Here is a 15,028-nt window from a genome sequence, read left to right on the forward strand (position 1 = left end):
GTGAATGTAAATAATCCTGATATCAGACAGAGAATAGATAATGCACTGGTTCCCAGCTCATGTGCACTAACTCCTTCAGAAGCAACTAAGTGGGAAACAGCTATATCAGCCCTATATATCAAGTCAATGGTGTAGTTCCTATTTCCAGGCTTGAGGACACATTAAAAACAATATATCAGAAGAATGGGCTAGGCGTAGCCTTCAAGATGGACCTAATATTTATCCATGGAAGTTTTGGGATGGCTTGGGATATATTGAAAAGTATAATTTCTCCGCATCTGGTGGCAAAAGTAAACAGGATTGAAGGATATGCCACAGATGCAGAAAAAGCGGGAGACACAGAAGTATTTCACATTTTCGGCCTTGATCCTTTGGGCCGTTTCCATGGTAAGAGTCCCAGAGAAGAACCAGGATCTAGGGAGATAATAACCAACCCAGAAGGTGGGATCAGTGGCAAGGTATGAGGCTAGAGGTGTCCTATGATCAATAGCCCAGACAGCCTAGAGAATCCCGGCCTCTAGAGGATGGGTACATCTGAGATGAAACCCTCATCCAAGGTATAATCTTCACTCTAGGGTGTATGCCCCCCCCCCCTCCCCCAGCAATAGAGAGCTGATCCTGGCTACCAATGTTCACCGTACAGGTGTTATCCAGATAATTGTCCCCCGGGACCTCCATCCAGAACATCCAGAACTCAACAACCCACTTCTACATGTCTAAATCAAATCAAACCAACCCCAAAATAGGCCAGAAAACACATACACAGGGAAGTACTGTACCCAAACCCACAACGAAAGTCCAAAAAATTACAGCAAAACCAGAAAAGACTAATAATGAAGAATAATAGACTGTATTATGAACAGGCATACTTGTAAATATGGGAGTCATTCTGCCTGGAGACATTATGGTACAATGGCAGAAATTACTTGTTTTCCCCACCATTGGCTAGAAGAGGATACCCCTATAGATCAGTGGAATATCTCAACTATATATGGGATTCAATTGAAAGATGTCTAGTTGGTCATGTGTCACTTAGAGAAATATCCAAGTGAAAAGGTACAGATGAAGAAGAACCTATTATTTCCTATCAAGATGTTCCATGGTACAAGATACAAAAGGAACCTGTGCTACCATTCACTACCCGTATTAATGCTGAAGAACAAATTAAGATACTGATTAGTAATGATTTTCCCCTGATGGAAAGCAGAGATTGCAAAAACTATTATACTGACATATGGACATGTGGCAACCCTGGAAAAATCAGGTAGGCTATCGGAAGATCAAACTTATACATATAGCAACAGGCACAGAGTTACCTAAGAAACAAAAGCAATTTAAAGTTAACCACTTAGCCATACCTGGTATACAAAAGTTATTGATAACTTAATCACAAAGGGGGTCTTGATCCAAAATTTCAGTCCTATGAATACTAGTGTTAATTCAATCCCTAAACCAGATGGGGCCTGGAAAATGAGCTTAGTCTACAGAGAGATGAACAGGGTAACACTTTTAATAGGGGTACAAAACTGTCATTCTAGCAGCATTTTCTACAACTCCCAAGGTATACCCACAATACTATGTTGGACTTGTCTAATAGGTTTTGGGCTACACAAACTACAGTTGAAAATCAGTGGTTAACAGCTTTTACATTGGGAGGAGTTCAGTTTGTTTGGACATGTTTCCCGCAAAGTTTCTTAAACTCCCCATCTATTTTTTCAGCAGATGTTGCAAACCTATTGAAACACTTTACTAATGTCAGAATTTATGTAGATGATATCTATATTACTGATCACACTGAGAATGAGCATTTAGACACTTTATCACAAGTTTGGTTAATTTTAAGAGATGCTGTTTATTTTTCCCTTAAAAAATCCTCCATTGGAAAACATGTAGTGGATTTTTTAGGTTTTATTATTTCAAAAGAGGGTAGAGGTCTGACCTCTAGCTCTAAAGAAAAATTGCTTCATTGCATGCAAGGGGGGGGGGGATTTTAAAAGAATCACGCAATGCGATCGGGCCTTTGCCCAGTTCCCTCCCAGTCCGCTTCTTTTTGTTTTGGAACTTACGTCATCTAAATAGATGACGTAAGTTCCACGCACCAGCCAGCTGCCGGCGCACGCTTCCCCAGGGCAGGACAGTGCCACGCCCCCATCACGCCCCGTCTCACCCAGCCCCCGCACCCAGCCTGCCCCTTTTCAACAACCCAGCACTTCCACACGTACCGGGAGATATGCGCGTGGCCGGGCTGTATTTAGAACGCGCTCAGCGCAGCCACATGCATTCCTCCCAGTTTTTGCACTCGCTGAAAATTCAGCCATTATAGACTCTCTTTGCAATCAGGAGACATATCATGAATTGGCATGTTATCAAGAATTTGCACATTGTTACATTATAACATTTGATCAACCCCAAAATTGGACAGCTAACACTATCATAGCAGATTATTGTCCAATTTCAAACCCTTATCTAGGGGAAAATAGTCCTTTGAGCCACAGTCAGCTTTCTAGTCAGGACTATAGATGTGATCCTACTAATTTTTAGGGATGTGAATAGTTTTTGAACGATTAAAATTATCGTCAGATAATTTTAAAATTGTCCTAAATCGTTAGAGTGCACGATACAATACAAATGCCCCCGATTTATCGTCAGGGGCATTTGTATTGTATCGTTAAATAGGGCACAGGAATTATTTGGGGGAGGGCGGGAAAACCGGCACACCAAAACAACCCCTAAACCCACCCCGACCCTTTAAAACCAATTTCTTACCCTCCCCCACCCTCCCGAACCCCCCCAAAATGTAAATTACCTGGTGGTCCAGTGGGGGGGGGTCCCGGTGTGATCTCCCGCTCTCGGGCCATCGGCGCCATTTTGGCTGCCACTAACTAAAATGGCGCCGATGGCCCGATAAAAAAAAAAAAACCCACCCGACCCTTTAAATCGACCCCCCTTAGCCTCCCCCACCCTCCCGACCCTTTTTTTTTAGGGAGGCCCGCGCCACTAAAAAAAACAACCCACCCGACCCTTTAAATCGACCCCACCCTCCCGACCTTTTAAAATTTACCTGGTGGTCCAGGGGGGCCTCGGGGAGAGATCCAGGGGGGCCTCGGGGAGAGATTTCCCGTTCCCAGGCATCAGCTGTTCTAAAAACAAAATGGCGCCGATGCCCCTTTGCCCTTACCATGTGACAGGGTATCCGTGCCATTGGCCAGCCCCTGTCACATGGTAGGAGCACTGGATGGCCGGCGCCATCTTTAAAGATGGCGCCGGCCATCTTTACTCATTAGCCCCTATTATACTATACTCTATAATAGGGGCTGATGAGTAAAGATGAGTAAAGCCATCCAGTGCTCCTACCATGTGACAGGGGCCGGCCAATGGCACGGATACCCTGTCACATGGTAAGGGCAAAGGGGCCTCGGTGCCATTTTTTTTTTAGAACAGGTGATGCCTGGGAACGGGAAATCTCTCCCCGAGGCCCCCCTGGATCTCTCCCTGAGGCCCCTCGAGGCCCCCCTGGACCACCAGGTAAATTTTAAAAGGTTTTGGGTGGGTCGGGAGGGTGGGGTCGATTTAAAGGGTCGGGTGGGTTGGTTTTTTTTTTAGCGGCGCGGGCCTCCCTGAAAAAAAAATTAGCGATGTGAATTGGAATCGGAAACGATTCCAATTCACATATCTTAACGATCAGATTTCTCCCCCCCCCCCCCCCCAGCCGAATCTGATCGTTAAGACAATCTGGCACACGATTCACATCTCTACTAATTTTCTAAATCGTAGTGGTTCACATAGACCAGGTGAATATCAGATTCTTTTTTTTGTGAATTGGGCTCAGAACTGGGCTCAGAATTGGGCTCAGAGTGTCACTAGCATTATATTTTGTGTCCATTCATTTTATGATAACTGGTGGAACCATGATGGAACTTATGTTCAGAATAAAGAACTCCTTTTATTTAAATTGAAAATCATGAAAGGAGGCAAAATTAATAATGATAGGGAATTGAAAAATTGGCAAAGCCTCTTCAGACAAACTTTAGCAGATGTTTTTTGCACCTATCCTGAGTGGATAATGATGACAAATGCCCCAGGGAATTCATGGTCACTATATGAAGGTGACTGTGGTCTATCAACCAAACAGATTCAGAATAAGGTGTCAGGATGTGAAAACACAATAAAATCTCCCCCTTTACATCCATATGCATGTAGGTTCTGGAAAGAAAATGTGTTGATAGGCCATAATGGATGAATGGCAATGAAAATCCAGATTTATGTCTGCAGGATGGTGGATGCCTGGAATGCCTGTAGAGGAAGGGCTGCCTCAAAGCGTCCTTCCACCAACATCCTTTGCCCAGGCTTGCCCAGACAACCTTCCCAATTGTAAAGTACATCAACCTCTACTTTTAAACTTTCAAGCACCATAGAGCATAAGTCTATTTAAACACGTGGCCCCATTAAAATAAAGGGCCCATTAGTGGCACCTGTGTCACACTTGCTTTTATTGATCTTACTCTTGGGAAGTCTGATCACCTATCTCACCGAATAAAGCCATCTTATCCAGCAGCCGACGAGCCACTCTTCATTCTGGGTATTGTCACTGTCTCCTAAATAAATAACAAACCTGGTGCCGTGCCTTCTCTCACAAATGCTATTCTAAACTACTTTTAATTTGCAAAAAAAAAAAAAGAAAGAAAAAAATGTGAGTTTGCAATGGAAAGGGAAGTTTACATATGTTTAACCCTCCTTGTGAGATGTCTGAGTTACTTGCATTCATTATTTCTTTCTTGCCAGCATTTTTCACAGGCATGCTACCTTCACCAGCGCCAAGAACAGAGTTGCTGTGACACCACATGGTAAAGCCAAAGTCATCGTCAATGGGGTGCCCATTTTTACGAAAACTAAACTTCAGCACCTAGTAAGTTTCCTTTAAGTCCAAAGGGGGGCATTGTGGGACAAGAAAATCCTGCAAAACTAGTGGGTCTTTCAAAACTGATAGCATATACCGTAACTGGGTTTTGTAAAGTAGGGAGCAACCCATGGCAGGATGTGCAGATGTAAGGTTGTAAACCCATGCCTTGGGGGTATTTGCACAAGTCTGAAGGTCAAGTGCCTTTAGCACATAAGACATGCGATTGTAACTTTGCACCTACAAAATCTGGAATGTGGTTTTCCATTTATAAAATGTTAATCTGAAGCTTCATTGGCAAAAGGGAGCACATTCATTAGATTCATTTTGACACATATGCAGGGTGGATTCAAATAGCTTTAATTTTTATGGGTATATATATAGCAGTATATATGTGATTTTCTGTTTTGGAAATGCCCAGCAATTCTGTTTTCTGTAGCTTTTACCATTCTTCCTAAAACCAGCATCTGGCTCATTGGTCTCAAGTTTCCTATATCACCTCTGGATATGCAAGCAAATTTGAAGTGAAAGCAAATCCAAAAAAAAGCTAGGCTTTCAGCCCTGGAGGAAATGTTTCAAGAAAAGAAGTGTATCTACAATTTTTTTCCGCTATAGACATTAGTGTAACATTTTTTTATGAAATGCACAGAAACAGAAAACTTGATGAGGTACATATTCAGTCACTGTCCAGATAGCAAACTTAGGGCCTCATTTACTAAGCATTTTTCCCATAGACACAGAATGAGAGAAAAGCTTTAGTAAATCAGGCCCTTAGTACCTGATTCACTAAGGGATACATTTTTAAAGTGCCGCGCGGTTCCCGGCACGCACACATGGACGTGCTGATTTTATAACATGCGCAAGGCGACACACACATGTTATAAAATCCAATACCTGCATGCAGGGGGAGGGGGAATATTGTAAAACACACACAGCGACACGATCGGGCCTTTGCCCAGTTCCCTCCCAGTCTGCTCCTGCCCAACAGAAGTAAGTTGAGCATGCCGGCCATGCCATGCCGGCCGGCTGGACCCCACCCAGACCCTGTCCCTGGCTCACCACTTTTGATTCGAGCCAGTCTTCAGCGCATACATGGAGATATGTATATGTCCGGGGCCCTTTAAAAATCCTCGCGGTACGTGTGCAGCCTGGTCACACGCATATTTCCGTGTTTTTATGCATGCTGGCATTTTAAAATTTAGCCGTAAGGGTTCTTCCCATAGACACAAAATGGGAGAAAAGCCTTAATGAATCTGATGGTATACTGAATACCACACTACTGCATATAGTCGGCTATCTTAAAGTTAGCTGGATAACTTTATCCAGTTAATTTTAGGATAGCAATTTGGCATGAACAGACTTAACTGGATAAGTTATCCAGTTAACTGTGAATATCAGAGGTTCATTGTAAGACATTTACTTGTCATTGTTATTGTTGAGAATGTAAACCGAATTGATCAATAATTCTGTTATTGGAAAGTCGGTATAGAAAAATGCTAAATAAAATAAATAAATAAACTTATCTGGCTAACATAATTCCTCTCTGAAATACCCCCAGAACACCTCTAAATTATTTGGTTATATTTTAGCCTGATTATTTATTTATTTATTTGTTTGTTTGTTTACTTATTTATTTATTTTTATATACTGACGTTAGATCGAGATATCACATCGGTTCACATGAAACTGAGAAGGCAAATAAGACATGGGCTGCTTATTTTTACAGGATAACATGGAGAACTTAACAACTTAGGAGTTACAGAGTAACTTGGAAAGCTTAATAACTTAGAGTACTTAACTTATTTTTACAGAGTAACTTAGAATACTTAACAGGCAACTTAATTTTACAAAGTGTCCTGATAACTTGGTGGCTTGACGGCTTGGACATGATGACTTAGTTGAAGTTGAGCTTAAACATTATGAATTAAATTCGCTTAAGTTTGATATTAAAGTTAATTAAAGAGACCATTGTGAGTTATTTGTGTTAGTTACTGAGACATTGATAGTTACTTATCTTACATTTATGTACATACATATCCATAATAAGATATCCAGCTTAATTTAGCTGGATAAATTCCCAAATATGTATTTATAACTAGTGATTTATTTGGCTAGATGCTTCTGAATATGAACTTCATTGTGAACTGTGTGCCAATGCTGCAAACTTTGTAAACCACTATGAATGTTACCGTTTTTTTGCAGTATGTGGTAGATTTTATTTATTTATTTAATTTAATGTTGTGATTAGATTTGCATATGGAGATTTTTTGCACCAACTTGCTGATACCTCCCATCAGGTTGGCTGACTTTCTAATCTCAGGAGAAGCGAAAGTTATCATGGAAGCACCACCTCCCCATGCAATAAACATGTTTATTTTCAAGTCACACACTCATCAATTTTTCTTACAAGGCGACCACAATCTTTAAAAAAATAAAAATAAAAATTTGCATACTGTGGGGAAAAACACACATGCACACACCTTTGCATTCAAGTATAGAGGACCTATGTCATCTCATAAGTTCCACATATTACACTACCTTTTATATGTTCTGGTGAAAGGTATCACAATTTGGAACCTTCTCTGAAGAGAGAGCGGTTTTAAGTGGTGTACCGCAAGGATCGGTGTTAGGACCGGTCCTGTTCAATATCTTTGTGAGCGACATTGCGGACGGGATAGAAGGTAAGGTTTGTCTTTTTGCGGATGACACAAAGATCAGCAACAGAGTGGACACGCCGGAAGGAGTGGAGAGAATGAGACGGGATCTAAGGAAACTGGAAGAGTGGTCGAAGATATGGCAGCTCAGATTCAATGCCAAGAAGTGCAAAGTCATGCATATGGGGAGTGGAAATCCGAATGAACTGTATTCGATGGGGGGGGGAAAAGCTGATGTGCACGGAGCAGGAGAGGGACCTTGGGGTGATAGTGTCTAATGATATGAAGTCTGCGAAACAATGCGACAAGGCGATAGCAAAAGCCAGATGAATGCTGGGCTGCATAGAGAGAGGAATATCGAGTAAGAAAAGGGAAGTGATTATTCCCTTGTACAGGTCCTTGGTGAGGCCTCACCTGGAGTACTGTGTTCAGTTCTGGAGACCGTATCTACAAAAAGACAAAGACAAGATGGAAGCGGTACAGAGAAGGGCGACCAAGAAGGTGGAGGATCTTCATCGCATGACGTACGAGGAGAGATTGAAGAATCTAAATATGTACACCCTGGAGGAAAGGAGGAGCAGAGGTGATATGATACAGACTTTCAGATACTTGAAAGGTTTTAATGATCCAAAGACAACGACAAACCTGTTCCATAGGAAAAAAATCAGCAGAACCAGGGGTCACGATTTGAAGCTCCAGGGAGGAAGATTCAGAACCAATGTCAGGAAGTATTTCTTCACGGAGAGAGTGGTGGACGCCTGGAATGCCCTTCCGGAGGATGTGGTGAAGACCAGAACTGTGAAGGACTTCAAAGGGGCGTGGGATAAACACTGTGGATCCATAAAGTCAAGAGGCCGCCAATGAAGAGTGGGTGACTCGCCAGAATGACGGCTACTGCCTGGAGACAATACCCTTATTCAATAAACATACACATGCTTACTGTGACTCCAACATCGCTCTAAGCTTCAACAGCAAGAGGAAATGTGGAAAAATGGATTTACACTCACAAAGAGGGGAGTAGCTGGCTTGTTACGGCGGTTACTACCCCAAACCAAATAAGCCTGATGCTTCACCTTCAATGCATATACAGCATAGTTCTCTGCTTCAACGGCAGGGGAGAAGAAAAAAGGGTTCGCACTCACAAAGTGGGGAGTAGCTGGCTTGTTACGGCGGTTACTACCCCAAACCAATTGTGTCCGATACTTCACTTTCGATGCATATCCAGCATGGCTCTCTGCTTCAACAGCATGGGAGAAGACTGATACATCACGCATTTCCAGCATAACTCCCTGCTTCAACAGCAGGGGAGAAGAAAAACAACCAATAAGGACTGTATAACATAGTCTGGGTAAAACAAATAAGCATGGGTGTAGCTTGCTTATTGCGGCGGTTACTACCCCTACTACCCCTAACTAATCAAGCTAGATATTTCAATGGTGGGGGTGGAAGGGAAATAGAACCAAGAGCTAAGAGAAACAGATAAGTATGAGAGAAAAAAACGTGTGAAGCTTGCTGGGCAGACTGGATGGGCCGTTTGGTCTTCTTCTGCCGTCATTTCTATGTTTCTATGTTTCTATAATTTGCCGCTGCTGCACTTTATGAAAAGAAATCATGCCTCCATGAGTAAATAGAGCTGGTGAGATAAATTGGTAGCACGCCACGCTCTAAAACTAAAGACCACCTGATCTGAGAAGCGTGATGGACAGTCCTCCAGCTGATCTCAACAAGCCCCACCCTCTTGCTTCTTTTCCAGGATCGCATCATTCTGGGATCCAACAGCGCCTACCTTTACATTGGGTGTCCCATGGATCGTGGGCACGAGGACCTCAGCAGATTCGACTATGATTTCTTTCAGTCAGAGCTGGCAGCAGCAGAGGGCATTAGTGTGGATAAACTTGGTAAGGATGACTTACTGCATCCACTACATTAATTATCTGCACTTTTTATGTTTCATTTGCTATAGCAGTACACCGATATCATAAGTAAGTTCATGGTGTCTCCTTGTCAGCAGTTATTTATTTATTTATTTTAGCATTCTCCTTTAGTAGTAGAAATACTTTAAAAGGTAGATTTAAAAAAATACGCGCATGCGTCCATGTGCGCGCAGTTCGCTGTGCACGCCCATGGACGCGGCTATTTTATAACATGCGCACTAGATTTTCATGTCCACATGAGCATGTGCGGGCGGGTGGCCTGTTCCGCGCGCGGGGGGGGGGGGGGGGGGGTGTTTAGAAAAATACACGCGGCGATGCAATCGGGCCTCCCCCAGTTATCTCCCAGTCTGCTCTAATTAAGGAGCGGACTGGGAGGGAACCTTCCTACCCCTAAACCTACCCTTCCTATCTCTTCCCCTTTCCTTCCCGACCTCTAAACCTACCCTAACTAACCAATTTTTTTTTATTTTTGAGCTTACCTGCTCCTTTGAGCAGTAGTAAGTTCCGCGTGCTGGCTGGCTGCCGGCATGCGCTTTCCCGGGATAGCGGCTAATGGCGCTGTCCCAGCCCCCGCCCCTCCCCACCCAGACCACGCCCCCGGCCTGCCCTTTTTTGCAAGGCCCAGCACTTCTGTGCGTAACGTGGGTTAAGCGCGTGGCCGGGCCCGCTCTAAAATGAGCAAGGTGCACACAAGGCCCAGCCGCACACGTAAGCCCCGGTCTTTATATGTGTGGTCCTTGTAAACTCGGGCCTTAAGTGTGGCATTGCAGCCTGTTCCTTTAGTGCTTCTTTATTTTTCTCCAGTTCCATTTGTTTTCCGGTGTAATTTTCCTCTCTCCTTTCTCAAAGGCGCAGCAAACAGCAAAGATGGAAAACCAGACCCCAGCGTGCTGGCTGTATTTCATGATTACATTAAATTAATGCCCTTGGTTGCCGAAGCAAACCAGATGAGTGAGGAGCTGATGAAGGTAATGCAGGTCTTTCACATTTTCTCTCATTGCCCCTTTCTCCTTGTTTTGACTGCTTCCTCCTCTTAATGAATTAATCAAAAATAATCTAATTTTAAAATGAGTGTGTGTAAGCCCATACGCCCACGAATTGGCATGCAAGCGGAGATATGTTGCAATTTTAAAATCATGCGCATGCATGATTTAAAATACACCTACTGCGCATAAGTGTGCTCCTAATTTTAAGCACATACTCGAGCAAACCTCTTTGCACATCTTCTGTAGGACTTTGCTGGCTTTAAGACGCATATGTAAGTGGAATTTAAACATGCTCGCGCAAGGGACGTTCCCAGTTTTTCCAATTAGTCCACCAGTTTGCCCAGTCAATCTCAAATTCATCCAGAACCCTCTGGTTCTTCATCCTGCGCGCGCCCCCCCCCCCAGTTGATCTGTTCCCCCTCACCCTCTCGTATAAGCCCTAAAACGCAATTCCTGCAGACTTACACTTCATCAGGAGCAGCAGTAAAATTTATGCGGCTAGCAAGCCCCCACGCACTGCAAACTCCAGCTTTAAAATACAGAGTTACGCGAGTAAGTGTTGGTCCCCCCCCCCCAGAACACCCATGCGCCACTCGAGCCCCGCCCCTTTCCACCCCCTTATATTTTGCTTTTAAAATCCACGTGGCTCACTTGCAGCCCATATACACGCATATATGGGCATTTTAGCATAAGCAACGATTTAAAAACCCTTTATAGTCTAGCATAAATTTAGGGTTATGCCTTTCAGTGCCTAATTTAATTTTCGTTCAAAAGCATGCTCACAGAATATGTAATCTAAAATGAATCATTAGCAAAAAAAAAAAATTATAAGCCAAGAATATTTTCTTTTTTGCTGTGGAAGATTTCTCTTTAGTGATGTTTAGCAGCAATAGAAGAGATAATGAGCTCTGATTATGTCTTAGAATTAATCGTACTTGATGGATTCTAATGTTGTTTAAACCAAAAGAATGGTTTAAATAAAGTCATCAAAGCCTCCAGATGCTATTATAGATGAATTTGATATGTTTTTTTTAAGACATCCTGGTAATAAACCAACCTACCAGCCCAGACTAGTTCACATGACAAAAATAGGTTACACTAGAAACCCTAAAGTAGTTTGCTGTAAAGCAATACAAGAAGACTTTTTTTATTTTTGTAGATATAGCAGTTAAAGGTAGAAGGGCAGAGGTGAGATTGTTAGACTAAGAGGAGAAAAGGAAAACCACTATTCCTTATCATCCTGCTAGACCAGTCCAGATAAGTGGGTTTACTCTGCCTTCCAGCTGATGGAGACAGAGGACACACCTTTTTCCAAGATATTATTGCTGGTCATAAGGGAGGTGCAGTCCATGCACTTGCTAGCAGTCTCTGTTTCCAGTTGATGGTGGATACATGTTGGATTGCTGTAATACAGTTCTAGGCTCCCAGAGTTTGGCTTTCGTCCTTGGCCTAGTTGAGCAGGTGTTTCTGCTCTTTGGGCAACAATCCTCTTGGGCTGAATGCCCTTGTCAAGCAGTGTTAGCTCCCTGGGCTACTTTTTCCCTAGTAGAGCAGGCCTCAGGACTAATCCCAAGTTCTCTAGTGGTCCTGGTTGATCGTCTCTTGCAAACGGCTCCCAGAACCAGAGCCATGGCCAAATGAAAAATTGCACCCTCACCCTGTGTACAGCATGATATATAAATAAACTGAGAAACTAGAGGCCTGCATAGTGGTGATGCGTGAGCAAGAGTGAGAGGAGGTAGAGCTATGGGCTACTCCACGCAGGCATCTTCGGCACACAGAGTCTTCACCCTGGTGCGGGGAAGACTGAACTTACTGAAGGGCATAGGCAACTGTTCTCTTAATCCCACCCTAAATTAAAAAGAAAAAGAACTCTGTTCCATTTACAACTTTATTATTTCACAAACTTAACAGAGATAGATACATTTATATTAATAGGAATTTCAGATTTACCACCCTACCATGACATTTTTAAACTTTTTATTAATGATCTATGAAGCATGTACCACAGCAGAAATACACAATTATACTTTCATAGGTGAAGTACAATGTACATAATACACAATTGTTGGTGTTACCTCATTAACAGCAACACAAACTCTCCTCTACTGGGTGAAAAGGAGGGGTCGAGAAGAGGCAATGAAGGATAAAGTTGGGGAAGTGAATATTAGGGGCAGGGAGAACTGGACAGAGAGAAGGGGTGAAATCTAGTTATGAGTGAATAATGTGGCAGAGAAATGAGATGACAGAAAAAGATCAATGTTAAAGACAGATGTAGTGGAGAAAAGGAAGTAAACAGGGGAAAAGATGAAACAAATACAAAACCTGCAAAAAAAAACCCATATTCAAAGCCTATAAATAGCAAATCTGCATACAAAGCATCATTGATTCCCAGGTCTCAGACAGCAACAACCTAACTTATGAAAAGGCAGCATTATAAATATTACACCAGTACACCATCAGCTAGGAAAACAGAACAAGCTACAGAAACAGCACACTAGCAGAATACCACACTTCGGTCACACACACACACACATATACAGAACACAGACAGATCCTCATCAAATACAGAATAAGGGATCACAAATTAAATATAGAAATATACAGGCAAAAACTGAATTGGAAGCCCCAAGAAGCCAAATCTCCATGCAGTGCAACACTGGAGAAAGAGAAACCGAAATGTATGTCGTCCTGTATTGTGAAAAACACAAAGATGTCAGAGATGCATTTTCCCAAAGCTGACCTATTCCAGTCACTAAACTTAAAATGTTTTCTATCTTTGCTGTCTAGTCATTTTATTTTGTCTAATTGTTTTGGTCCTGTTGGGTTTATTTCTGCCTTCAGTGCCTTCCTCTTCTCCATTTTCTCCAATTCATTTTACAGGTTTCCTTTTCTTTTTCTATTTCTTCTCTTCTCGTTTGCTTCTCTTCTTCCCTTACATCTTTTGATGTTGATTTCTTCCTTTCATTTCTCTGCCTCTCTTTTCACTCATATCTAGATTTCATTCCTCCTCCTTCTCCACCTCCTGCTCTCTCTCTCCAGTTCTCCCTGCCCTCGATGATCATTTCTCCAACTCCATCCTTAATAGCCCCTCTCAGCCTTTATCTCCCTTTCACTTATCTCCAACTATCTGACTCCCTTGTTCTTACCACACTGCTGCTTCATTTTTGGCTCTCTCATCTCCTCCCATCCCAAAACTGACTCTTTCCAAACATCTGCTCTCACTTTCCCAACTATTCCCATCTTTCTAACTCTCCCTCCTTGCCATTTTTACACATCTTTTGTCTTGCACATTTCCTCACTTCCTCCCATCCTTCTCTAGGAGCATCCCTATTTTCATTTCTATCTTACCTACCAGCTCTATCTCATGCTTACACCTTCCTCCCCCCAAGCCCCTCTCTAACCTCCTCCCCAGCCCTCTCATTCCACCTCTGTTCTTACTCCTTCCCCAGCTTCATGTTTCTCCCTGACTTTCATTCACTCCCTAGTCTGCTATTTTCACCCTCTGTACTCACCCCTTCCCCAGCCTTCATCTACTTTCATCCCTTCACCTGCTCAAACTCATTCCCTGTTACCGTATCCCCAGCTCTAGTCCCTTTCTTCTGTCTCTTACTCTCCACTCAGTTTCTCATTCTTCCTTTCCTTCACTCCCTCCTCAGCTTCCCATTTCCACCCTCTCTTAGCCCATCCTGTTCCACTGCCCCTCGGCCCCTCCCCAGCCCTCCAGATCCCTCACACCATCTCATGCTCTTGCTTCACATTTAAACTCCCATCTTACACTCCCTAGCTGCATATCATTTTCCCTACTCCCTGTCCCACACATTCTCACTTACAATCCCAGTTCCCAGTCTCTCACCCAATCCACCTTCCAACCGCTGTGTTCCCTACACACCCACCCCCAATCTTTTAGTCCCCACCCATCTTAGTTTCCACTCTCCTTCAGTGGCCTGAGTTTTGCTCTTTGCACTAAATCCTCCAGTCCCTACTGACCTACCCCTCATTTGCCACTCTTTTCATTCCAAATCTCCCGATCCTTTCTCACCCAGTCTTCCAGTTACCACTCACTCCTCATCCTGACCCCAGTTGCTTCTCTTCCCACAAATCCACCCACTCCAATCCATGTTCTCTACATCCATCCCTAGCCTCCCACTCCCTGTTCATTCCCTCCCATTGCTAACCTCCCAGTCCACACGATCCCCTGCTAACCCAAATCCCCAGGAACCTCTCAACTCTTCCTAACCCCTAGTCCTTGCTGTGCACCCAAATGGCCCCAGGTGCTGCACTTCCTGCTCTTAACCCCCAGTCCCCACTCTTCCCCCTACTGCCCCAGATGTTGCTCTTCCCCTCCCACACTCCAGTCTCTGCTGTATCCCAAATGTCCTTCTCTCCACACAGCTCAATCCAACCTGAAAGAAGAGTGGAGCTTCTACTTTTCCCTTCTTCCTGCAAGGTTCACTGTCTAAGGAGCAGTTTGAACCATGAGGTACATCTTAGATTTCTAGAGAGCTCCATATAGTTCAAATGGTATCTTAGACTCTGAACCGCATGGGAGGGAGG

The 15,028-nt window shown here is 43.4% G+C and overlaps 1 protein-coding gene across 1 annotated transcript in view; it reads left to right on the forward strand.

Moving 5' to 3' along the window:
* Positions 1 to 15,028, forward strand: part of LOC115088529 (kinesin-like protein KIF28P) — a 179,075-nt gene that overhangs the window by 99,292 nt on the left and 64,755 nt on the right. Inside the window, exons 11-13 of the mRNA XM_029596792.1 lie at positions 4,783 to 4,906; positions 9,305 to 9,449; positions 10,335 to 10,453. Coding sequence (XP_029452652.1) covers positions 4,783 to 4,906; positions 9,305 to 9,449; positions 10,335 to 10,453 — 388 coding nt within the window. The remainder of the gene's footprint in view (positions 1 to 4,782; positions 4,907 to 9,304; positions 9,450 to 10,334; positions 10,454 to 15,028) is intronic.

This window comes from Rhinatrema bivittatum, chromosome 3, assembly GCF_901001135.1.
Source record: "Rhinatrema bivittatum chromosome 3, aRhiBiv1.1, whole genome shotgun sequence".
NCBI lineage: Eukaryota > Metazoa > Chordata > Amphibia > Gymnophiona > Rhinatrematidae > Rhinatrema > Rhinatrema bivittatum.